Genomic DNA, 25,387 nt, shown 5'->3' on the forward strand with positions numbered 1-25,387 from the left:
TTGTTGTGATTTCTGTATTCACCAGCTGGAATGTTAGGCAGGCTCTCTTCAGACTTTTAATGGCATCTGTAAGAAACCCACAGCAGAAGCTGCAACAATAAACATGCACATTTTTGCTGTTAACATGTCCCCCTGATGTTGTGTCATTTGTGAGTCATCAATAGTGAGTCCCAATTTTTTTTTGTTCGTTTCATTTGAGCTGCAGTTTGGTTATTGAAGAAGGTATGGTTGAATACTTGTGGCAAGTTTGCTCAGCTTTAATCAGGAGTACAATTGTTCCTTTATATAATTCAGACAATGCAAATGATGTATTTTCATTCAGTATCTTCAGGACTTGAATAGAAAGACTTCTGGATTTCTTTTCTTTTTTTTCTTTAGACCTTTCACCTCTGAAACTGGTGGGTTAGTTTCAAGCGAACAAGGTAATGATGGGACATTTAAAGTTTAAGAGGTATTCATGTCACATGTGAGTAATTGATCCACCTAGTTCGTCACCATGGGTTATCCTGTGTATGGATGTATAACTACCAGGGGAGGAGAGTCAAGGCTGAATTGTAAGTGTTTGACAGGAGATACCTGTGGCTACCCCCCTGTTTAAAGTTGTTTTATCCCATTTAACATAAATTGCTTCTTTTACTCCTAACTCTCTGTCTTCCCTGTCCAGAATGTGTAAAGTCCAAGAAAGGCAGCTTATTCACATGATAAAGACATCAACATAGTGGACAGCAACATTTCACCAGGGAGAGTTAGGATAAGACCAGAAGCTGCCAAGCTTTTATTGGAGCGTGTTGTACACATTGGGGGATAGAAATCTCAACACTGAGGTTTACCGACAACCTACGCACACAGACTTCTCTTTATTTTACACAGCCCACTAAAACACAAATGATCATCAGAACACTGAGATTGCCCATACAAATGTTGAGAAAAAAGAAAAAGAAGACAAACAAATAAAAAATAAAAATAATTCACACCTGTGGATACCCAAATTTGGGCTTCGTCAAGTCAGAAAAAATCTGGCAAACAAAAAAAAACACAGCAACGGACAGAGAGGAACAGAAGAACTGGCGCAAGAATATTATCATCACATATCTGGCAGAAGTGTCTAAAAAAAATTCAGAGGGATTTTCTCCAAACACAACATCTTGGTGCACTTCTAACATCCTCCGACAGAAACTGGACTATGCTGGATATGCAGTCCAACAAAAATATTTGATTCCAATGTTAATGGTAGCAGTAAACAACCAACCACTTCCCAAACACATAAGACCAAGCTCCTCGGCTAAAGACTCTGCAGTCCACCTGCATCTCACAGGGAAGGGACACTGTTTTAAGGACAATAATGTTCACATTCTGGACAGGACAGAGAGATGATTTGAGAGAGGAGTTAAAGAAGCCGTTTATCACTTCTTCAACAACACATAACATGTTGGTAGCACATATGAGTTTATGACTTTTAACCTAAAGAATATACACTATATTGCCAAAAGTATTTGCATATCTGCCTTTACATGCTTATGAACTTAAGTGACATCCCATTCTTAATCCATAGGGTTTAACATGACGTTGGCCCATCCTTTGCAGCTATAACAGCTTCAACTCTTCTGGGCAAGCTTTCCACAAGGTTTAGGAGTGTGTTTAAGGGAATTTTTGACGATTCTTCCAGAAGCGCATTTGTGAAGTCAGAAGGCCTGGCTCTCAGTCTCCGCTCTAATTCATCCGAAAGGAATTCTGTCGGGTTCAAGTCAGGACTCTGTGTAGGCGAGTCAAGTTCTTCCACACCAAACTTGCTCATCCCTGTCTTTATGGACCTTGCTTTGTGCACTGGTGCGCAGTAATGTTGGAACAGGAAGGGGCCATCCCCAAACTGTTTCCACAACGTTGGGAGCATGAAAATGTCCAAAATCTCTTGATATGCTGAAGCATTCAGAGTTCCATTCACTGGGGCCAAACCGAGCTCCAGAAAAACAACCCCGCACCATAATCCTCCCTCCACCAAACTTTACACTTGGCACAATGCAGTCAGACAAGTACCGTTCTCCTTGCATCCACCAAACCCAGACTCGTGATTGCCAGATGGAGCAGCGTGACCATATGGATGGCGTCTCCTTGTCGTCACTCCAGAGAACGCGTCTCCACTGCTCTAAAGTCCATTGGCGGCGTGCTTAACACCACTGCATCCAATGCTTTGCATTGCACTCAGTGATGTATGGCTTGGATGAAACTCATTGCATGAATCTCTCTACGCACTATTCCTGAGCTAATCTGAAGGTCACATGAAATCTAGAGGTCTGTGAACTTTGACTCTGCAGAAAGTTGCCGACCTCTGCACACTATGCGCCTCAATATCCGCTGACCCCGCTCTGTCATTTTACGTGGCCGACCACTTCATTGCTGAGTTGCTGTCGTTCCCAATCCCTTCCACTTTGTTATAAAACCACTGACAGTTGAATGTGGAAAGAAATTTCACACTTGTTGCTCAGGTGGCATCCTATCACGGTACCACACTGGAATTCACTGAGCTCCTGAGGGCTACCCATTCTTTCACAAATGTTTGTAGAAGCCGTCTGCATGTTTAGGTGCTTCAATTTATACACCTGTGGTCATGGAAATCATTGGAACACCTGAATTTAATTATTTGGAAGGGTGAGTGAAAACTTTTGGCAATATAGTGTAATCACAAGTTAACATGCTCCCTATTATTCAGTGGGGAGGGGGTAACTGCATGTTAACGCTGTTACCTGTTTACCTTCAGTTTGGTTTTGATAAAAACGTCGGTTGAAATGATCAAATCTGATGTAGACGGAGAGGAGACCGAAAAGTGACTTCACCAGAAAAGGTAAATCACAGTGCGAATGAATGACACGAACACTGTGCAATCATACTCTGGACTGTGGATCCCTGGTGCACCACCTCCAGCCACATTCTTTCACAGTATATAAACTGCATTTTTGGACCAAGTGGGTGCATTTTGTGTGAGAGCAAAAGTTACAAATCCCCAAAAGCTCAGGCACAGTTTTGCAGCGTCTGCATAGAAGATCTGTTTGTTAACAAGCTGGTGTTTTACCAAAATCTAATCCACAGCAGAATCTGAATTTTTTGTTCCAACAATTAAAATGATGTAGTCATAATACTTTATTACTTTCAGCTATGTGTCGATCTTCTTGTGTCAAAGGCAGTTGTTTTTTCAGCAGTTGCATTATTACTAATAAATATTTGCTGAAATATTGGACTTTGATGCAGAAACATGTTTTATACTTTGCAGTGGGCAGATATATTTAGCAATTTAAAAGTTAGCATTTTAAATATCAAATTTTATGACAGTACAATCAGAAAAAGACTGAACAAGTATGGCTTGTTTGGAAGGGGTGCAGGAGAAATCTATCTAAAAGCACTCTACTGATGGCGTCATTAAAGAAAACATTAACTTAAAATCATTGCAGCTGAAGGTGATTCTACAAGCTATTCATTCATGAAGTGTAGTTTTTCACGTTGCATCTGAATTTTCACCTAATTTAGTCAAATAAATGATGTGGCGTGATATGTCATACATCATCTTTTTCTGTCTGATATTGTATTTACCCCATTTTAAGATGTGGTAAGAACCAGAGGAAATTTGGGTTACTATGTCCTGATATGTCAAACTTCCAAGTCGAAAGAGTGCTTTGTTGTTTAAATGACTGTATTCCTGGGTGACTCAGCTGCTTGTTTACCATTATGTGCAAAATCTGACTGACTAACTGAAGCACTGGTCTGAAATTAGTGACTTAACGTTCACACAATGCCGTCAATATGTTAAAGATGATCTCATTATTGCCTGCTGCTGTAGGGAGCTTTTACAAAAACCTAGAAAAAAATAGAAGGTACTGGCAGCCAAAGAGCTAGATAGTTCACTCAGCAGTGGGCAAAGAAAAACAGTTTAACAGCCTAATGGTTGACAGACATAGACCTTTGTTGCATTTCCACCTTTCAGTCCTAAGCATCTACCGTCTGTATCTCCACAGCCATTAAAAGCCAATTTAGGTAAAACATCTCATTTGTACAGATTTGCTGTTTTATTCTACCTTTTTTACACACTTGTGTTGTTCAAAAGACCGCAAAGCTGCTACATTCCGCACAAACCATTTGAATATGTTCCCATTGATTATTGGCTGAACAAAACAAGTATATAGAGCTCTACATTACATCTATAATCACAGCCATAAATATATCACAAATGTGGGAGGACAACTGAACAAATATCTAAACATACACTGTGTTTCATGCGATATCTTTTAAAAATTAATCACTGATAAAAATGAAAAATTGCTTGTTCTAATAATAGTGGGTAACTTTAGGAGCTGACCCATTAGTCAGATAAGGGTAGGCCTGTTTTTATAAAGAGAAAATGACTTTATGATGACCTTTTAGGGATTGTGCTGCTTACTCATCCAGCAGCACCCTTTATAACTCAGGACCACTGCTGAGGCCACAGACACTGATAATATATATTTTAGTGCACTTTAACTTTAGATATTAAAGAGTACTATAAACTACACAGTCAGGGGACCGAATATCCAGTGAGTCATGGTCAGCTGAAGGGTATTCCAGTCAGTTTGGATTTTCCGAGCCCTGCCATCACTTTGCTGTTTACAGTCTGCCACCTCCTTTTTGTCTACAGCAGAGATGAACAGCGGCGGGTTACCTCTCAGAGAGGTGTTGTGTTTTGTCTTTTACGGTCGTCTGCAGACACAGAACGCTCTCTGCTGCTCCTCAATGTAAACATTAGTCACGCTGTAATGAATGTGCGATGGCTGCAGTGTCGGAACACGTTAACTTAAGTGCACTGACGTCCCATGTGTACCCGCTGTTCTCACAACCATTTACAGTTAACTGTGTTTAGGACAAAGATGTGCTCCTAATTTTGGAAACAGAGGTTTGTCATGGGGAAAGTGTCAACCACAACAAAGAAACAGAACAAACTCTGGATGTAGGTATTTGTGTAACTCTCTTTCAGATCACCGCTGAAGAAAAAAGCTTGAGGAAACAAAAGCACCATGCTGACTTATTCTAGAAAGAGTTTATATTGGTTTCTGAATAAGTAACTTCTTTGGGATTTTGGACTGTGATCAACATTTGTACCCAGGATACCTGATACAATTCCAAACTCTACACATGTTGACTTTAATTCGTCAAAGTGAAACCAGATTTATGGGGCCTTTTTCTGATAGGTCATTGTTCACCTTCAGATGGTAACATTTCACTGTTCAAAGGGAATAATCCCAAAGAAAAAATTAACAGAAAACGTCACATAAATTGGAGTTAGCCTGTCATCCATTTGTTTTACACTGCCCCATAGGGATAATTAGTGATCATTGCAGTTGGTTTGAATTCAAATCTTGTCCATGAGTATTGGAAGAAACAATCAATGAAATCCTTTTCCGGAGATTTTAGGTGTTCAGCCCAGCAGAACAAAATATGTGATGGCTACATTGGTCAATATGTTCAAAATGTTGCAACTCAGGGTTGAAAATCGTGTCAACTTATGTCTAGGCTGTTGGGATTGCCCATATTACATTACTGTAGAATACAAATAACCTTCTTAATTCCACGAGTGAGAACATTGCACGTTACAGAGCTCTGTGACGAAGATATATATATATATATATATATATATATATATACACACAAAATAGATAAACAATTGCAAGAAGGTATGAACAAGATGTAAAATGGTATGTACAACATATGAACATGGTAAGATGCAGGTGAAATTGTAAGTAGCCATGATGATGAGTGAGTTCACTCATGTGGATTCTGACAGCTGCCAGTAAGAATGGTAACAGCCCTTTATAAATATAAAAACCTATGAGCCCTCACAATGAACATTTTTTTTTACAAATTAACCAAGAAAAAGCAAAGTAGAAAAGATGGAAAAGTGATTGTTGAAAATAGGTTTTCTTCTGAGAGTTAGCAGCCTCACATGGTCCGCCCCACTCCTCCATTTTAAAAGCAGCCTAATCAAATTCTCCTAAGAATGTGTAGTTGAATCTTATCATATAGGAAGAACATGGGTGGATGTTGAACTTAAACTTCATTGCTTAAACTTCATTGCGCAAGTTCAACCTTCCGTGTCCATGAGGGGAAATGAGAGTGGAAAATGTCATCATGGCACAATTTATGAGCATTTTGCGTGAAACTGCAGCAATTTCTGTGGTGTAAATCAAATCAGATCTGACATGTTTTGGTCTGGACATCCAGTTGGTCTATTACACAGAATAAAAACAAAGCATCTAAACACAATCTGCAATTGATAAACTCTCAGGCTTTTCCTGCAAGTACTCACGCCCACCTCTGAAGAAATTTATCAGAAATACGTTTCAAGATCAATGCACTCTGTTGTGTTGAAATAAACAGCCTCCAACATCTGTGGATTATCTCTGAACATTTCTGTTGTTGTTATCAGAGTTGTATGAGCAGTGGCATTTGTTGAAGGTTTAATATTACCTTTTACTATAGCAATTTATGCATTGTGCTTATACAGAGTTGATGGGGTACAAGGCTGATATCGGACCAAGGACCAATCAGGGAAAGCCTACCACGGCTTCTCCCCTACTTTTGAACCAATAATATTTACATCATATTTGTATGGGAATATAAAAATGTATTTTGCAAAAGAGTGGTACCCTTTTTCTGATAAGACTGCCAGGCAGAGAGAAGTCCACAGTGCTGTGTAACTTGAACCTTGAACCATTTAATTAAATCCTGAGCTAGATTTGGATTTTGTATATCTTCTCTCAGACGAAGAACATGACACACAACAGTTCAGTCACCCCATTCAAACTGGTTAACATTCCCTTTGACAAGTAACAAATCTTATAAAAACATTTTTGCAACCGGTTAAGTGTTATTTCAGTTGTTTGGAGGATTTTGACTCTTGAAAAAGACTTCTGGTTTAGGCTATCTTTGCATGCAAAGCTCTTTTGAGGTCTGTCAGTAGATATTCAATGATCTTAGGGGGCTGTGAGGATGATGCCTAAACCTTAAGTTTGTTCATCTTGTGATTGTTAGGATCATCCTGTTGTAGCCATCCTCCTCTCACCTTCATTTTCTCACAGATCCCATTATGTCTGCCTCAAGAATATACTGGTGTTTCATGGAATTCTTGCCTTTCTTTACCGGTGAACTATTCCTGTGTGGTTGGCAACTATTTTTGGACGCCCTGTTTGTTAGGTTTAAGGTGTCAGAATATTGACTACGCTTTGAAATTTGCTTCACCTGGTGTTTATTAATTCTGGTCGAGAACAAGCAAAGTGTAGGACTTTGGTGAAAGATGTTTAAGATCTCAAATTTATTTGGATAAAAAAACTTTTGAATGGTTCTTTGTTCTTTTTTTCCTTTTGTCTAAAAGTTAATTTTGGAAAGAATGTTTTATCTTTAAGTTGACATATTTTTAAGATCTCTCTATTATTCTCCTCGCTTTGCTTTTCAGATATTTTGAGTAGTGGGTAGTAGTGAGTAGTACTCTCTTTTCTGTCTTTACGCATCCACCCGTCAAGTTGACCTTCTGGGTGCAGCAAACACCAAACGTCTGTGATGACGCTTGCACTGACCGGCAAATGATAACTGGAGCGGAAACATAAAAAAAAAAATCCCCATCCATCAAGCCTGTCAGGCTACTGGGTGGTTCTGTACAAAACGGCCCACCTCTCAGCTCACAGCTGCGTGCAACAACGTGCTTAATTTCTGGCTTACTAAGCAGAGGGAATGCGACTTCCACAGAACATTCCCATGACGATTCCTTATCATTTGTTACAGGGAATGAAAAAGGAAACGCTCTCCCAGGGACACAACAGCCAAAAGGAAATGTATCTAACAAACGCCAGTATTTGGGAGTATTTGGCGATGGAGAGTCCGAACTTTACGCACGGTCCTGTTGCTATTAATGAGTCACTGTTACAGCATTCAAGGACAATGGGGACAGAGATCGCTTTGCCGATTTTTATGTTTGCTGGCGGGGCTATTGGGAATTTGATTGCAATAATTGTGCTTTCAGTATCACGACAAGAAAGAAAATCCTCCGCGTTCTACACGTTAGTGTGCGGTCTGGCGGTGACGGACCTATTGGGCACCTGTTTGGCCAGCCCTTTCACCATAGCCAACTACCTGAACCCGCGTGTGCTGATGCGCACCAACGTCTGCGAATTTCAATCCTTTCTGTTACTGTTTTTTAGTTTAACCGGATTGAGCATTATATGCACCATGGCAGCGGAGCGATACTTGGCCATATGCTGTCCGTACACCTATCACGGGTGGGGAGTGGACCGTCGTTTTGCGCAGAAGTTTCTTTTCTTTATTTACATAAGTCACATTTTCGTCTGCTCTCTCCCCATGATGGGTATGTCAAAGAGTGAGCTGCAGCAATCCGGAACCTGGTGCTTCATCGACTGGAGGACACATGAGCCGGTAGCTACTGCTTATTCCGTTCTGTACGGTGTCGTCAGTCTTCTGCTGATCTTGGGCACCATCGTGCTGAACCTGGCTGTGTGCGGAGCGCTGCTGCTGATGCACCGCAGGACTGTGCAGAGGCCCGTCACTAGAACCAGCGTCCGGGAAAGGTGGAGGGCGCTGTCCTCGGCAGCTGAGACGCAGATGATCGCGGTGCTGGTGATGACCTCTGTGATGGTTCTGGCCTGTTCAGCCCCACTAGTGGTGAGTAATTAGTAAACGTTTTACACATAAAGTTTTTTTTGTTTGTTTTAGTTTTTCTCTATTTTTTTTAGTTTGCATAAATATGCCAGCAAAAAAAATAAATACTAAAGCAGAAGGTAGCTTTTGAGTTGATGTAGTTTTCAAGGGTTGTTTTTCATATCAATGGTGATGATAAATAAGTCAAATATCAAAATTATATTGATTGTCACTGATGCATTCATGGCTTTGTGGTTAGTGAATCTGTTCAGATGCTTTGCATCCTGGGTAATCTAACTGAATGCTTAAATATTAGTCTGCAACCAAAACTGTACCTAAGTAGATCATTTGCACCACTAGAAAAACAGTTTGTAAGCAAAAGATTTTACAAAACACTCATTAAAGTTTGGGGACCTGTGATGCAGTCCACAATTTAACATGTTTCATAGTTTTAACATAGTTTTTAACAATTTAACATAGTTCATCCACAGTGATCTGTCTGGAAGAATAACTTAAGAAAACCTTATGCTGCATCCAACACACCAATGCACATTAATGCAGGTTAAAAGTATGAATTGTGCTGACTTGTTTTTGTCCTTCAGGTGCGTGTGTTTGCCAACCGCTTCAAACATAACCACAAAGCAGATCTGGCTGCCATAAGGTCCGCCTCAGTGAACCCCATCCTGGATCCTTGGATCTACATCCTCCTCAGGAGGTCCCTGTTTCGAAGGTTACTCAATTTGAGCAGGCGACGCAGGAGCCCTGGCAGCATTTCCCTACCGTCACCACAAAGGAATCTGTTGTGTTCTGATATCATGAAGGACAGCCATGTGTTCACACAGCTTATGTCCAATACAAACAGGAGCACTCAACTGCCTGCTACTGTAAAATTCACTCCGTATGACGCAGACGGCCTTTGCCAGACTTAAGGCTTTGCAGACTCAGCACACGTGTGACATCTATGACTGTTTACTAGAAGCAGCGACACGATGGTCCGCAGACTCAGTTTGAACTCTGCCAGAGAGACAGAAAGATGGGGATGACTGTGGAAGCACATCTGCAAAGGATGCTCAGAGCTTCTTGGATTATTTATTAAATGAAAGTGGAGTAGTGCCCTGATTGTGGCATCTGCCTCCTGCAGTAATGAGAAAAACAGTGTGGCTCGGATGTTATTATTAAAGTGCGAGATCAGACACAATTTAGCATTTATTTTGTGCCTTTCAGTGTTCCACATAATCACCATCCGGTTTTCACCTTACAGCTATGCTTTTACTCCAGATAAACCAACTGTAACAATTTCTCTCAGTTATCCATCACAGAGCGCACCTTCATCCTTGTCCTGTCCACCACATCAGTCGTTCCTTTAATCAGCTACAGTTCCTGCAGGTAGATGGACAGCTTGTTTCAGCTTTCGGTGTTAGAAGAACGTTTTCTTTATAAGAATTGACCGTTTTGGACATCAAGGGAGAATTCCCTAACATCAACAAAGGCTCTTGACCTTTTCAGACCTGATGTGACATCTATTACTTTGTTTGGGAAAGCCTTTTAAAGCCTGAGGGGGTTTTCTACAATTCTTAAAAACTGTCTCTGAAGAAACTAGAAGCATGATGGCAATTATGGGTGTCTGTTCAAAGGAATATTTTATTGCTCACTTTGCATCAGGTCTGAACTGGTTCAGTTGAATATTTGTGCGAATGCAGCAACAGAAACGCAGTACTTTGAACAATCTACGACAAAACTGAAAACAAGATATCAGAGAAGACAACAAACTCCAACGTGTTCCTTAAAACTATAAAACAATACAAGATCAAGCTTGATAAGAAAATTGGCATGACATGACATTTGTATAAAACATCACAAGACACACCAAAATAGAACTCAGGGACCAAACCCAATAATAATAATGTGTTATGTGTTATGCAAGGAAAGCCAACACAAAACATTCATCATCTTTGCAGGTTCATCGCTCCAAACTTGGGTTATATATGATCTCCATTCGTCATCAACAACTGTCCATGACTTTTCCGAACAGCTTAAAGCCCACAAACTGTTAACACTGACACGTGCATAAGAAAATGTGGTAATAAATGTTGCTGCAGGTGCACTCAAATCAAATTAATAATGGATCAAATGAATACTCTCAGATGAATTAGAAACCCAGTACAGCTGCGATAGACTGGATTATTATCATTCATGTATTAGTTCTAGCTCCTGAGTGTTTTCATGCTGTAAAGGCTAAAGATAGGCTGCCAGTTGTTTGGGATGTAGTTGAAAATTCCTCCTTCCTGAGCTCTATCTGGAGGAGTTTCTGTCCAAGATGTTTTTAAAAGTAAGATGTTTTCTTGCTGATAGATTTCCTCCTCTGAGATATTTCGAGAAAGATGCAGCCCACAGAAAACCTCTGATTATAAAATGAATTGAGAGACGGTTAGATAAATCACTGACATGGGATTTATTTTAAACACAGCTTGTAAAAGCAAACAAGATCATGTATGAGTGGGAGTTCTCATAAATCAAATAAAAATATCAATCTGCCAACATTGACCACCACAAAGAAATACTATCCATCATTCGATTTGTGGCCACTAGGGGGCAGAAAAACAAACAAAAATACACACACATCATCTGACAACCTGATGAGTATCAGTTAAGAGGGCTTTTAGCTTTGATTTTGTCTCTTTCCCCACAGCTATGTCAACTCATGCATCCCTGGACCATTTGCACAACTCTTTGAACAATCATATTAAAATATTTCAAATTTAAATCTGGCCAATCATTTTAAACTCAAACAAGCAGACAGAGAAGAATAGCTTAAGTTTATAGGCTTCATATTATGACAGACTGAGGTGAAGTGTAAAACTGTCCTATGGACCGAAGAGTCAAAACGTAGAGCTGTTTTAATATATCTTCACACCATTACTGTACATGGCATGACTAACTTGCACATCTCTGAAGGCACCATTACTGCTGAATGATTTTGACAGGTTTGGGAGCAGCATTTGCTGCCATCCAGATGCCTTTTTTTCAGGTAAATTCCTCTCATTTTACCATGTCAAACCACATGCTGTATCACAAGAGATGGCCTCCACAGTGAAAGATTCCAGGTGCAAAACTGCTTGCTGTTCATACCCATCATCCACTATAATCATTCGGCAGATCATCAAGTTGAACTTTTAAAATTACAGCAGGTGTTCTGCTGACTTGGCTAATGCTTTTTCTCAGAATTAATTATAAAGGAGAAGTTATGGAACATAGTGGTAAACATGTTAGTAGCTTCTCTGAAATGTGTTGTCATCAAATTCAAGAAAATCATATTTGAGGAAAAAAAACCTGCAAATGCCTTCATACTATTTACAGGTGTTTTTAATTTAAATAAACATATAAAGGTAGTATCTGGCAAAAAAAAAAATGTGAGAAAACACCTGAAAAAAAAAAAACACAGGGGGACTTCTTTGTATTAGTCTTACTCATGATTACTTATGCATTCATAACTTCGAGTTTGTAGGAGTGGGCTGCCATATTATTTTCATTAGTTTTCTCCAGGGAGGTAAGTGATTATCTTTTCTTTTGATTAGCTTTGTTTAGGTAATCTTCGCTCCTGGCGTAGATGGCTTTGTTTGTTTGTCGTTTTGTCCTTGGCCCATCCTGAAGCTTATCATTTAACTACAAGAAGACTCTGTATTTCTCATAAAATCTGTAAATAGACCTTCATGCTGGTACATCTTATCTATGTCTCAGTGGCTATTATGTTTTTTTTTTGTTTTAGAGTAGGGTTTGAGTAACACTACTGCCTATAACAGACGTTTTTACACAGAGTATAAGTTAATAATAAAAAAAAAGACATTCAACACTTTCAATGTTCCATGATGCATTTATTCTCCCCAACATTTAAAAATATTTACTAAACATAAGCAGACAAGACCGTGCATAGCTGCACCTCTGTACAACATTTTTGTACCTTGACACCATAAATAAAAATCTATAAACATAGTTTAAGTAAAAATTCTTTCTCGAGATCCATCAAAGACACGCAAAAATAATACATTTTACAAGTTTTACAAAGAATTCTCCCCTTTCTACACTAATCATCATTTACACCCCAGTGAAAAGCTTTACAACAGAGAGCCAACACATTTCCCACTAGTCGGCTCACTGCACAGAAACAGACACTGGAAAAACAATGCGTGAGTCCTACATGTTGTGAAGTTTACATCTCGTCCTCCTGCAAACAAGGCCTCTGTCCTGTGGTGCACCAACATGAAAAGGGCTACAACATGCTTTTGGCAACATGAAGAAAGAAATGAGGAAATACAAGAGCGTCCAGAAACATCAGCCGCACAGTGTGATTAAATCACAAACCTTTTACATGCCACCATTATTCCTTTCTCCCAAATGCTGAGTTGAGTTGAAGACCAGAGTCAGGCTGCTGTTAAAATATAACCACGTTACTCATCTGTTAGAATGAACTCTTTATTTACACCTGAAAAATGCTTCCCATTCTCTTAAATGTTCATCTAATGACCTGAGGCTGCACGATATGTCACATTTAACTTGATTTATTGCATATGTCTTATATGATGAAGAAGATTTTAGATTCGCAACTTCTGACTTGAGATCTTTTATCTCTAAAAGTATTTGGTGAAAACATCCCTCTTGATTTCTTAAAAAAAACGACTTTTCAAGACAAGGATTGCACGTGATTAGTGTTATTAAATAAGGAAAATTTGCACTCTTTTTTTTTTTATCTCCTTATGACCGTGGCAGAAAATGGGAAGTTGTTACAGTAAAATACAGGATTTCACATGAATCCATACAGTAAACTATCATTTGACACTTTCTCACCCTCTTTCTTCAGACTGAATATTGTGACAGTGTTCCAGATGTTCGAAAAGGGACTCAAAGAGACACATTTTTTACAATTTAATAACAGTTTGCTTAACTTAGCAGTATCTAAAACCTTAAAAAAAATGATTTAAAAAAAAAAAGTAGTTATCAATTTACAGACACTACAATCAATAATGACAATGGGGAAATAAATGACAGTTACATGTCTGATTGCACAAGAACCAAGCGTGTTCACGTGTCAAAAATGCTTTTATGCACAACAAGCAGTAAACGAGTCGCCTGACAAAAGATCACAATGAGTGAAACATTTTTGATGTTTCAACATGTGCAAGCCTGACATGGACTTCTGTTTAAAAAAAACAAAAACATACCAAAATAGCTGAATAAAATTAATAACAAACATTTCCTGACAGGAGATAAAAAATCTATCTCTTCCACGGAAGCTTTGCAGGTCATTAAATACTAATAATCTCCTTTTTTCCCCATTTTTTCCATCATTCAAAATCATCTAAAGTTTAATTGTGATGAGGAAACAATGTCATTTTACACTGTTGGCCTGTCTGACAGGAAAAAGCAAAAAAAAATAAAAAATCTGAAGTCATTGTGCACATTAATGGGATGTTTTGGTGAAATCAACTAACTCTCTTCATTCGCACCTCTCGATAACTTCTTTATCCCGCAAAGGAAAAGGACAGATCTGTAAGAGGTCACTGACCTTTTCTGGATAACAGAACCAGTCTCGCTCTTCAGTCAAAGACAAAGACAGAAAAAGACATTTAGAAGTAGTGTTAAAAAAAAAAACTAGAGGACCTCAATCTCTCTGATTTGGGTCTGCAAAAAGTTTACGAGCATCGGCTTCTTACAGAGACCGAAAAGATTTGTTTTAATTTGGGCATTTTTCTTTAGTGGGCACTTTTACGTGTGGACAACCTCGAACATTGAGTGTGGATATTAGCTGATAGCGGTCAAATTGAGTTTACAGCTGCAGCTCGGGTCTAAAATGGCCACATCCATGGATGGAGTCTTTGTAAAGCTGTACTAATCCCCATAATTATCTGTACTTTTGCACTAAAAACTAATGTCTGCATGGTTACACTCAATGGCAATACGTACATGTTTAGGTTTACCGGGTTTTTTCATATTCACCATATGCAAGCATGCAGCAGTTGCTAATCAACTCTAAACAAAGTACAGAAGAAGATGATGAAAGCCCCATTTGTTCTGCAGGTTTTATGTCACCAAACAAATAAAAATTCTCACCCACAATGCCGTGAGATGAAAAGTTAAACAACTCTCAGACCAAATCCACAAATGAGCAGCAGTCTTGGTGATCTGCATGTGTCCGATTTACTTGAGAAGGACTTGCTTAATCAGATTCTCAGAATCTGATCTGTAACTAAACATCTGTTATCAACATATTATAAATCGACTTAAACTGAGGGCTCACGGCTTCTGATTTCATCTCACATGATACTGGCACAAATGAGGGTTTAGCCGGGAACATCCATGGACCACGGGTGAAAAGACAGATTTTGCGTAGCCAAAACTGAAGCCAGGTAATGCGTATCTATCTGTCAGGGAAAGAATATGTCGACTTTGAAAGCCAAAGACAAAATGTGAGTGTGTCAACCGCTGCAGAGAACAACGTGGGCAGAAAAGCAGAGCTGTGGCGGATGCTGTAAACAACAGCCATACATACTTCTTTCTAATGTAACATAATGTTTGTAGAACATCGCATTGTGTTTTCAGGTCAAAACACCTTGAATCTGGCAGTTAATTGTTCACAGAGCCCATGCTCATCACAGGCTTGGCTGCATCTGCATCCCAAACTGTAAACTCCCCCACACCAAAAAAAAAAAAAAAAAAAACAGCCGTACAATAACTAACAATATGACAAACCTAGTCATAAAGTTAAAGCTTCTTTTTTTACTTACTTGGATATTATTTTGATCTTAATTCATACTTAAAAGCAAATCTCATCCAACGTTCATTTTATGACTCATGCCCCTGAAGTTCCAGATGCCTCAAGATTTATTCACCAAAGACAATAAAACAATTTGTTTCCCCTCACAACAAAATTCATTCAGAAAAATAATAAACATTAAACCTAAAATGCAGAGAATATTAATGTGGCATCACAGACTTCTGATTCGATGCAAACTAACATTGACGGAAAACAAAATCAAACAGAATTATGGCTGGTTGTGAAGACAAAACCAAATGTTTCCGGGCAGAGAAGAAAGAGACGTCTCCCAGCAGTGGCGCATTTAAAAGTGTGTAAAACACGACGTAATCTGTCACCTACATGGCCTAAATGGCTGATATGTGTTTTGTTTTCCATCAAGCCATTTCCTACAGTCTATTCCGACATAATAAATAAAAAATAACCTACAGCATGGCTGTAAGAAAATAAAAGTTTCGATAAGGAAGAGCTCACATGTCTGGCCCATTTTTTTTGTTTATTTTTAACTTTCCCAAACAAACAGCACTTGCCTCAGTCTGACGTTTGGAGCGAGCGTGCGACCCGCTGCTGGGAGGGCGGCTACACACAGCAAAGTCTATGACAGCTACCCAGAGCGAGGACCGGCTCCTCCATTACACCACATACTGGTGGTTGCTGCCGTAGTTTGACGTGTAGGCCTGCCTGCTGTACTGGAAGTGGTCAGTCAGCACATTGTTCCAGTTGTGCTGCTGCTCTAAGCCGTGAGGGAAAGGCACTGACCCGTTGGCATGGATCTTCTCCAGCGCCGGGTTGTCAAAGGACACCGTGTCCTGCTTGGTGCTCGGCAGCAGCTTCTTCTGTAAGTTAGCATCATACTTGGCCTGAAGACAGAGGAAAAGAACAAGTGGATTTTTAATGACCGAGTATCTTGATTTCAACAGATTGGTTCCCCGGGTGGATCAAAATCTACGTTAACGTCGATCTGAATTCAAGCTCTTGCTTTATTTTCATCCTCCTACATTACTACCAGATCAACTAACATCAAGTTGTCCTGATGACTCACCTTGTTGTAGAGGAAGACCCCAACAATGGCCGTCATCATACCAAGAACATTTGTGAGGGTGACTGGATTGCGCAACATAAACAAAGATATGCTAATGACCATGATCCTCTTTGTGGCGTTGGCGACGGCGTAGCTGAGCGGGCTGACGAGGTTAAGAACACTGAAGGCGATTACATTCTGGGCAAAGTTGCAGAAGCCGCTGATGAGTAGGAGAACTATGGTACCCGTCGATTCCGAGATGTCCGACTAAAAGGAAAGCAGTCATGTCAGATATCGCTCACAATCTGGCCACCACCGCAAGTGGTGCAAATGTGAAGCCCTTAAAGACTCTTCTTGCTACTCACCAGGTCTCCGTTCACAAGAAACACAGAGAGGTCCACCAGAACCCATGTTGGTACCATGAAGATCACAGCGTTGAAGCCCAGGATGTTGAGCAGCCTCAGGTGGTGGATCCTGGTGTCACGCAACACCTTTAAGAAGGAAAAAAACGATCCTTTACAAAAAGTTGCTCTAATGGAACAATGCGAGGTATTTTTCTTGTCGTGTTCAAATCTTGGTGTCTTTGCTTAAGGATTACAACAGCAGCATAACATCAGGCTTGTAGCAAATGATGAGAAACATCTTGGCATGATTCAGGGATGAAACAGCTCATATAAAAATGCATAAAAACTTTATATATATGGATTTTCTGGTGAGAATTCACTGGGTTTCAATGGTGTCACGAGGTGGGCTGAAATCACATGCTGCATACCAACAACATGAGGATAATTTACCTTTTTGGAGAAGATGTTCTGCAGAGAAAAGCAAAGCGTGGCAGCCAGGGCACTGATTAATCCTGAAACATCAAAGGACAGCTCAGTCGCGGTGGCCAGCAGCACTCCACCAATGATGGGGATGAGGGATACGTACACCTACAACAAGATACACAGAGACAGAGAAGGCAGAGTTAGACCAAACAAACACAAACTTGAATGTTTTTACATTTCCAATGCCAGTCAATTACTCAGGATTCATTTCCTGTAGTTGGTCGTGTTTTCCCAATTTAAAATGTGAGCAAACATTCTCATGCTTTAAATGGGTGATCATTTTCCTCTTGTGAGTCATATCTCACTTCTAAACATGTATTAAATTTAATATTTCTACATTTGGAGGTAAAAAGGCACGACACACTAGAACCTTATTTCTACTGGGAAGCTAAGTGGAGGCAGCAGTTTTTGCCATCTTGGGGCACGCATGGCCCAAAATGATTGCAGGAATAATTAAAAAAAAATCGCACGAAGACGAAAAGAAATTGAGCAGAGAAGAGGTTGGAGGATGTAAAAAGGCAATGAGCTAAAACAAACCAACAATAAAGTGGTTGAAAGAGGAGAAATTCATGTTTTGTAATTGTTGAAGAAGTCTCATTAAAAGCAACAGGATACATTTGACGGAGGCTTCAAAAAGTTCACTTTTTCTATCCTGCACAGTGTTTATTAGTGTTTATTAGTTTAGTCAGATTCCGCCTGTAATTCTGACCCAATAAAGATCGGAGCACATTTGGAGCAATCACAGCAGAATTCCTGATTATTACAAAAGGCTCCACAAACAACCTGACATCATCGTAAAAAGGACTCGTGGAACAAATGGTGACTGAATTTGTGGAACTTTTGTTTTGAATTGGAAAGAGTGGATTATTTTCTGCTAAACTGGCAGAAAAACCACCTACTATCACATGAGAAACTGCAGATATTCCCAAAGGCCACAGGACAGCTATAGATTATCAAGAGCAAACTAAAAGTTGGCAGGTGATGTGCGCCAACAACTCTGACGTCTTTTGTGAGAAACACTGGACTGCTAGAGACTTTCTTTCTACCACTGGAAATATAATGAAAGATACTAATATATCAAGAAATAGTAAAAGTTTTTTTTTTATCATATTGTTTATTAATGCATGCAGTTGCCATCTAAAATGTAAACTGTAAAATAAAAAACTTCCTAAAATGAGTAGGAATATAAGTAGTCCCCAATATTTGTCTGATTTTACCAAGTTATGCATTGTTCTAACCAAACCAAGTCATTGTGATGGTGGTGTTGTTTAAAATATGCAGTACAAAAGAGGTTAGAAGATGTGAGGTTACATTTCCAGCCCTAAATACTGTGTAATCCAAGCAACCACACTTATACCTCTTGAAGAAATATGTAAATCCTAAAAACTATTTAGAAACCGCATCGCAAACCTATCTGAACGCAACACATGTCGAGATGAAACTGCATTTACATTTACAATATGTCAAAAACCGACATCCAAAAACCAACGCCGACAGATGTGAGATTTATTTGCATGTTGGACAGTGAGAAAGGACCTGAATTTGTGATGAAACCCACTTGTGCACCCACTCACTGTGAAACTGAGAAAGCACAGCACTAAATACTGAATTCCAATCCTCTCTTTGCTTTATTTATCAACTAACATTGTTTCATTTGCACAAAAAAAAACAACAAAAAAAAAACAGGGAAACAAAAGCACAAACGAAGTCAAATGTGTTAATTGTTAACTCAGCTGCCCAAGTAGAAGCACAGCACCTCAGGCCCTTTAAACAGCTCTGTTGGTTGATGATTACACAGCATCTAACAGGATGCACAACAAGGAAGCAGCTTCCGGTTGCAACGTGTCCACTTATTGTTTTTATGAAACACAAGTGCACAGTGGCAGACGTTCCTAAACACGAAGAGACGCTTTTTCTATTTTGACATTATGCATACGACTTTGGGAGATCCGCCTTATGTCAATCTGAAAAGTGATGAGCTGGAATCTAAACAGATGTATTTGAGGAGTGTGCAGTCATATTTACCAGTGCTCTTGTATTAGACTGCTTTATTCTGAGAGGTGTGTCCAGAATTGTTGCTCGGCACGCAAATACCAGATTAAAAAGAGTGTAAAGTAAGTGAACTGGCCACTGAATGTGAGCACAGGCGAGTCGAGATTAAACGCAGCTCTGAGTTACAATAACTGTACTTATTCAGTGACTGAAATCTAATGTGCTTCATAAAACTTCAGGTTTCATAACTACACAGTTTGAGCATACGGCTGCTCAAACAGGATCCCTACACACACACACACACACACACACACACACACACACACTGCCCGTGGACCCATCCTGTCTGAACACTGAACTGTAAAGTAAACATAACGAGCTGGTGTTAGACTCACAAGTCTCCTTATTCGCATTTCGCAAACACTGACTGTACAACGTACCTTCATCAGAATTGAAAATTCTGGAGCATTTCTGAGCTTCCAAAACTTGGAACATTTGCTGCTTCGGCAGCAGTTAAAGACAGCATCAAATAAAGAGTCTCTAATACCAAACATTGAGACTTTGTTGTCAGCTGCACACACTGTAAACTTCACGAAAGCAACTGTGAGCTGTGTTTCAGAAAAAAGGTACTCGGAGAGCCTGACATAAGAGAAAAAGCGGCTAGTTTCCTTACTTCAAATGAGTTGGACGCTAAATAAAAATAGAAAGCAAAGAAGTGCGCATTTTTTTAAACCCTAAATTCATTTGAAAACAACAGAAAGGTTGAAACAGATGTTTTACAAATTGTTACATAAAGATTGTGTAAAAGATGCAAGTGTTGCTCTGTGTTGCATCACCCCTGCTTTTAGCAGCACTCTGTGTGGGTTTTAAGGGTTTGATTACTGAAAAGATAAATTCCTGTAATAGTAAAACAAAATGTTCTCCCCATTACTGCTTGATATGAGATATTTTATATTTCGGGCTTTCGTTGTAATTTTTTTCTGTTTCATTGTGAGCCAAATATTTCCACTTCGTGGCATATTGAGGATGCAGACAGGTCAATGTAGCATTTAGGCTCTTTTCATACAGAGCTATGTTGTTGTAATATGTGCAGAATGTGGTTAGAAGCCTTCCTCTGAAAAAGACGGCATCTAGTTGGCCACTGGGGTTCCTCCATGACCAGCTTTTATTGTTAAGCATTTTTGGTTCCTGCACAAATGAGCAAGTTACCCACACCTTGTTCAGTAATGCACACATCAATATGCATTTTCCCCCAAAAGAATAAATATTATTATATTATATTTTTGTTTTATATTTGATAAAACAAAAATGATTTGTCCACATTATTACTTTCCTTACATCTTAACTTGCATTTGTGAATGCAGCAACAAACTGTGGTGACCGATGATGGTTTTCAGAAATGGCCCTGAGTCAATAGAGAGATTTCCACTTCAGAGTCCTGCATGTTTTTAAATACAAGTTCCTGTCACTCTGAGCACCATCTAAGTTCACTAATGGCGCTTTTCCACTAGATCGGCACGGCTCGGTTTGGTTGCGTTTCCATTACAAACGAGTATACTTCGTGCCTCCTTGACGTGGGCGGGGTCGTCGTAACACGGCTGCGCGTGTTGCTGCTCACCCTGTGGCTTTTTGTCACACAGAAGGCAAGAGAAAGAGAGCCAGAGAAGACTCCTGGCCGCCAGACAAAACAGTATTGAAAAGTACCGGAGTTTTGTTACGAGCTTCAAAAAGAAGACGTTTGGAGGTAAGCTAACGGTTGCTAACGCTAGCTTTTATTATCCGCGTTATGACGCTTCCAGTGACGACACTCATCGCCCAATCAGTGGAAGGCAGTCGGCTGACGTCACGTTTTTGTAACGCATCGGCCCGCTTGGAACCAGGGTTGAGGTGATACGGAAAATCGTCCCGGTTGGAGGTACGGCGTGCTAGTGGAAACGCGCAATAGCGCGCCGAGCCGAAGCGAGCTAGTGGAAAAGCGCCAAAAGATCATATTCATTTAATACTGGTTTGCTCCTTGTCTCGAGTATAAAGACTATTGTAAATTCTCTGAATCTTGTAATGGTATTATACACAATAACTAACTCGATAGACCCAAAGGTTTTGTATTGTTACAATGAGAAAGGTCGTTTTAAAAGAGTTTAATTATTTCCCCACACAATCTTTCATAGAATGAATGCGAAGAATAATCAACAACGGACTCGGCCTCCCCGTGATGCGCTTTGTACTCTGTAACCGACAGAGGACATGTAGACATTTAGCTTTGTTAGTTGTGAGATGCACCAGAAAGTGTCTTTTTTATTCATTCGTTTTATTTCAGTGTATCTGAGGAATATATATACAATATTATAATTTAATTGCAATTAATCAAGTATTTTTTCCATAAAGTTGGATTCTACTATGAACCGACAGATTAATGTTGAATTATGGGTTCAAATTCCTGTGCGCACAGCTTTGCTCATCTAAGTCAGAGAGTTATCAGGCAACTTGGAAAACTGAGGTGAACGAAAAGTTGGTCTTCCTCCCTCCCACGGAAAGTCTCATCAGCGACAAAAGCCCCTGCACACGGACGTAATATGAGATGCGGTACAGGCACAGTGGGCTACTGTGCCACATCACCACTGCTGAGTCTCAGACACAGACCGACACAGAGTGGGTATTGTGCTGTGCTTCATGTGTTGAACCCACTCACCCTTGTTGTTTGCTTCTCCTTCATGATAATCCTCGATAACAGCACAACCCATATTGGCATCGTAGCTTTGACTGTGAAAGTGACAAAGAGAAACAAAAAGGGACAATGTCAGTTTGAAAATCACAGAAACTGACAGCAGCAGGTAGACAGTGAAAGACTCAAGTTTGGAAGAATGAAATGCTCCTACGTCAGAGCCAGGCCCACATCTATGTCTAACGCTACACGTGTCAGTCAGGGGTTCACCCGCCCCATGGTGCCGCCTAATTTTAGTACTGACTGATGTACCATTACTTTTCCCCTGAGGTGTGTATACAACAAAGCGTTGCTCAATAGTGTCGTGACACAAAGTGCTTAATAGGATCAAGACATATTTTCAGACATCAGAATTACCATTGTTGAATTACAAACAGACGGGCTAATCGTTCAAGTAATATTAGGAATTTAAAGGTTAAACGGAAATGACTGCTGTGGCTCCCAAAGTGGGTCCAAAGGTCACTCTGTCTATCTGAAACAAGACTTCTAAATGTCTACTTGCACACAGCTGAAGCACATGCTATGAGGGACAAATTAACCATACATTTAACTTTAATCTCTGTTTTAAACCTGTTTTAAAACAGCAAAACAGGTTTTATTGTTCAATTTCACAGGAGAGCTCACTTTTAATTTGCTGTAAAAACCGAGGGAACGGCTTTTACCAATTTTCCTTTAATGACACACTGGCCTGACAACAACGATTTAAACAGTCCAGGAAATCTATATGCAAGAAATTTATCTTTTTAATGACAAACACAACTACAGGCGTCAGTGGAGAGTGTAATCCATGACCACAGAGGGAATTGGGTATTAATAACTTGGATGAAGTTGTTCCAAAAATGCTGTAAAATGTTGTAAAAGGACTCTCTTAATATAGGAGAAAAAACCTTTAGTTCTACTTGTGTGAGTCGAGATAAACTATTCTTAGTTCTGTTTATTCAGGGACAACAAGTGCCTGCAGCTCGGCCATAAATCTGTTCCAAAATAAATATCTGTGAAGGGGTTTGTGGGAAAAAAAAGTCTATCTGTGTTTACCTCTACAAAAGGCAAGCAAGACTAAGATCATTACAATGTTTTGCATTATAGGTTTTATACAGACTGGAAGTCATTGTATAAAACTGTGCTTTACAGGTTTGATTATGATGTCTGATCCCTCTGCCTTGAGGTGAACTTTTTAACATTCATGTCAGTCAAGTTCCCTGAAAACTTTAAAGTACATGTACTGATCTGAACCTACGGTTGTTTCGATTCCTTGTCTTCTTTCTGTTAAACTGCACTGGATTACGCTAAAACTGTTTAATTTGTTGAATTTATCATTACTAAGCGAGGCAGACAAAATGACAAAGTTAAATTAACACAATTGCACCAAAAAAAAGTTGTGTACAGTACCTGGAAATTCTGGTACTTCATGTACCCAAATGTAGTATTGGATCATTTCTAACGAATACTTCTCCATTTCATAGTAGAGTGAACTTTTAACTACACTCCATTCATATGAGGGCTGTAATTATCCAAATCCAAATTCACATTAAATAAAAAACAAGTCAAATATGTTATTTTCATATTCACTTGTGATTTGCAAGTATCTCCATATTTCCTCATGTCAATATAAAACTAATCCTGAGTATATGCCAATTCAGCGATTAAAATGACCCTCATATTTGACAAAATAGTGATAACACATGACTGCTAAACATAATCCAAATTTAATATTATTGTGAGAAGGGGCCAATCGGCATAATTAGTATCTGAATCTGTTCTTGGAATGAGGAAACTCATATGTAAACATCGTTCATTTGTTGATTTTCCTTCTTCCTTCACTGAACCGTATACATTAAAAGAATAGTTTAACTTAATTCAGTTCATCGTAGTTTCTCCAGATAGCTATCCTAATGAAGAAAAATCGGTAACACAAGGTTCTATGATCCAATTTTATCTGATGCCCTGAGATTGAGAAGTTGTGAGACCTGACCCGGTTTGCAATACAGACCTGGTTCAGTGTCGGACCTGCCCACTAACGTTGAACATTAGGTTAAATCTAGTTAGCTAGCAAGCTAACAGCTGCCTGTTACTCTTAAGGGGAGACTAAATCAGGTTACTTTGCAGTTAAAAGGCTCAGTGTAAGGTAATTAGTCTCATGAGTCTCGTGTTTCCGACCTACAAGACTCAAAGGGCCCTTAAGCTATTTAAATATCCACGTAGACAGTTTATCAGCATTAGCCGCAAAGCTAACAACAGCTGACGGTAAGGACACATCATCAAGTTACCCAGACTGCCGGAATCCAGGTAGTGGAGCACAATTACCCAAAATGAACACAGAGCTGCCGTACTCACCAGTGTGCGCATACGAAACGGGCACTTTCCATATGCTGAAATGAGCCGATACGGATGCGAAGTATTTTCCGAAAGCTAAAGGCAGGATGTACCACCGGTAGTACCTGCTCGGTAGTTCTGTTTTTGGGACTCCCCATGCCCGCAGGAGCGGCGGTAAGAAGACCACAATAGAGAGGATGTGGAAGAGAGAAACCGTGACCGGGTACGGGAATCCATTGAGGATGATTTTGTTGACAATGTTGCCTCCTGAGCTAACCGTGTACCAAAACACACAGAGTACAGCTATCCGGATCCCATCCTTGACCGGAGTCCGATCCACCGCAGCCATCTTCCAGCGCGGAGTGACGAGTCACCGGCGGTAGGTCTGGTTGCACAAGGGGGAGTGGCCAGTGCTGTGTCGTCACTAAACATCCGGTAAAAACTTTCAAAATATGGCGACCATGCGTTTATTAACTATAAACCGCTGCAATTAAGGTTACCGACTTTGTCCTCAGGTTTCAAATGAGGAAGACTTTAAAAAACAACTGTTTAGAAATGTTTAATAAAAATAATTGTAGTATATAAATATAAATAAGTGTACAAAAAGTCATGTTCCTTTTGTAGCGTTCTTACACTGATAACCAACTAATTAAAAAAATAAGATACAACCAACCATTTAAACATTAAATGTAGAACTTTGAAAATGTTCAATAAAACTTTTTGCACAACTAGACAATCCAACAGAATTTCAGAAAACATTACTCTTAATGAAGATTTGAGGATTTTATTTGGACTGGTCACTAGATATGCTTTGATTATCATTTTAGGAAAGCTAATTATTATCCAACTGATAGTTTTATCTAAGTTTGTCCACTCTGTTCATACTACGCAATGTATGTCCTTGAATGGTCCAAGACTTTAAGATGGCATAACTGGACTAAATAACTGGGATGGATGAAGCTTCTCTATCTTGTCAGATAGGTCTGTTACATTAGATACACGCCTGAAACAACACTCACACACAAACGTTGTTTATC

General features: G+C 39.5%; 2 protein-coding genes across 2 annotated transcripts; one reads left to right on the top strand and one right to left on the bottom strand.

Annotated features, from left to right (window-relative positions):
- Positions 1-7,692: 7,692 nt before the first annotated feature.
- On the top strand, positions 7,693-12,680 carry LOC142400601 (prostaglandin E2 receptor EP4 subtype-like). The gene is made up of 2 exons (XM_075485637.1): positions 7,693-8,691; positions 9,270-12,680. The coding sequence occupies exons 1-2, from the start codon at positions 7,747-7,749 to the stop codon at positions 9,594-9,596; spliced, it is 1,272 nt and encodes a 423-aa protein (XP_075341752.1). The 5' UTR covers positions 7,693-7,746; the 3' UTR covers positions 9,597-12,680.
- Positions 12,519-24,730, bottom strand: slc35e1 (solute carrier family 35 member E1). The gene is made up of 6 exons (XM_075485638.1): positions 24,372-24,730; positions 22,005-22,075; positions 17,291-17,428; positions 16,862-16,987; positions 16,518-16,763; positions 12,519-16,335 (listed from the first exon to the last, which is right to left on the bottom strand). Exons 1-6 carry the CDS (start codon positions 24,697-24,699, stop codon positions 16,108-16,110), a joined length of 1,137 nt encoding a protein of 378 aa, XP_075341753.1. The 5' UTR covers positions 24,700-24,730; the 3' UTR covers positions 12,519-16,107.
- Between the last annotated feature and the right edge of the window lie 657 nt (positions 24,731-25,387).

The sequence above is a fragment of the Odontesthes bonariensis genome, chromosome 15 (genome assembly GCF_027942865.1).
Source record: "Odontesthes bonariensis isolate fOdoBon6 chromosome 15, fOdoBon6.hap1, whole genome shotgun sequence".
Classification (NCBI taxonomy): domain Eukaryota; kingdom Metazoa; phylum Chordata; class Actinopteri; order Atheriniformes; family Atherinopsidae; genus Odontesthes; species Odontesthes bonariensis.

What these genes read in the sequence shown, in the direction of transcription:
- LOC142400601 (XM_075485637.1), top strand. Translation starts at nt 7,747, where the DNA reads ATGCGACTTCCACAGAACATTCCCATGACGATTCCTTATCATTTGTTA. An exon ending in CCTGTTCAGCCCCACTAGTG is followed by an intron (nt 8,692 to 9,269) that starts GTGAGTAATTAG and finishes TTTGTCCTTCAG; the next exon opens with GTGCGTGTGTTTGCCAACCG.
- slc35e1 (XM_075485638.1), bottom strand. Translation starts at nt 24,699, where the DNA reads ATGGCTGCGGTGGATCGGACTCCGGTCAAGGATGGGATCCGGATAGCT. An exon ending in AGAACATCTTCTCCAAAAAG is followed by an intron (nt 16,988 to 17,290) that starts GTAAATTATCCT and finishes TCCTTCTTAAAG; the next exon opens with GTGTTGCGTGACACCAGGAT. An exon ending in TTCTTGTGAACGGAGACCTG is followed by an intron (nt 16,764 to 16,861) that starts GTGAGTAGCAAG and finishes CTTTCCTTTTAG; the next exon opens with TCGGACATCTCGGAATCGAC.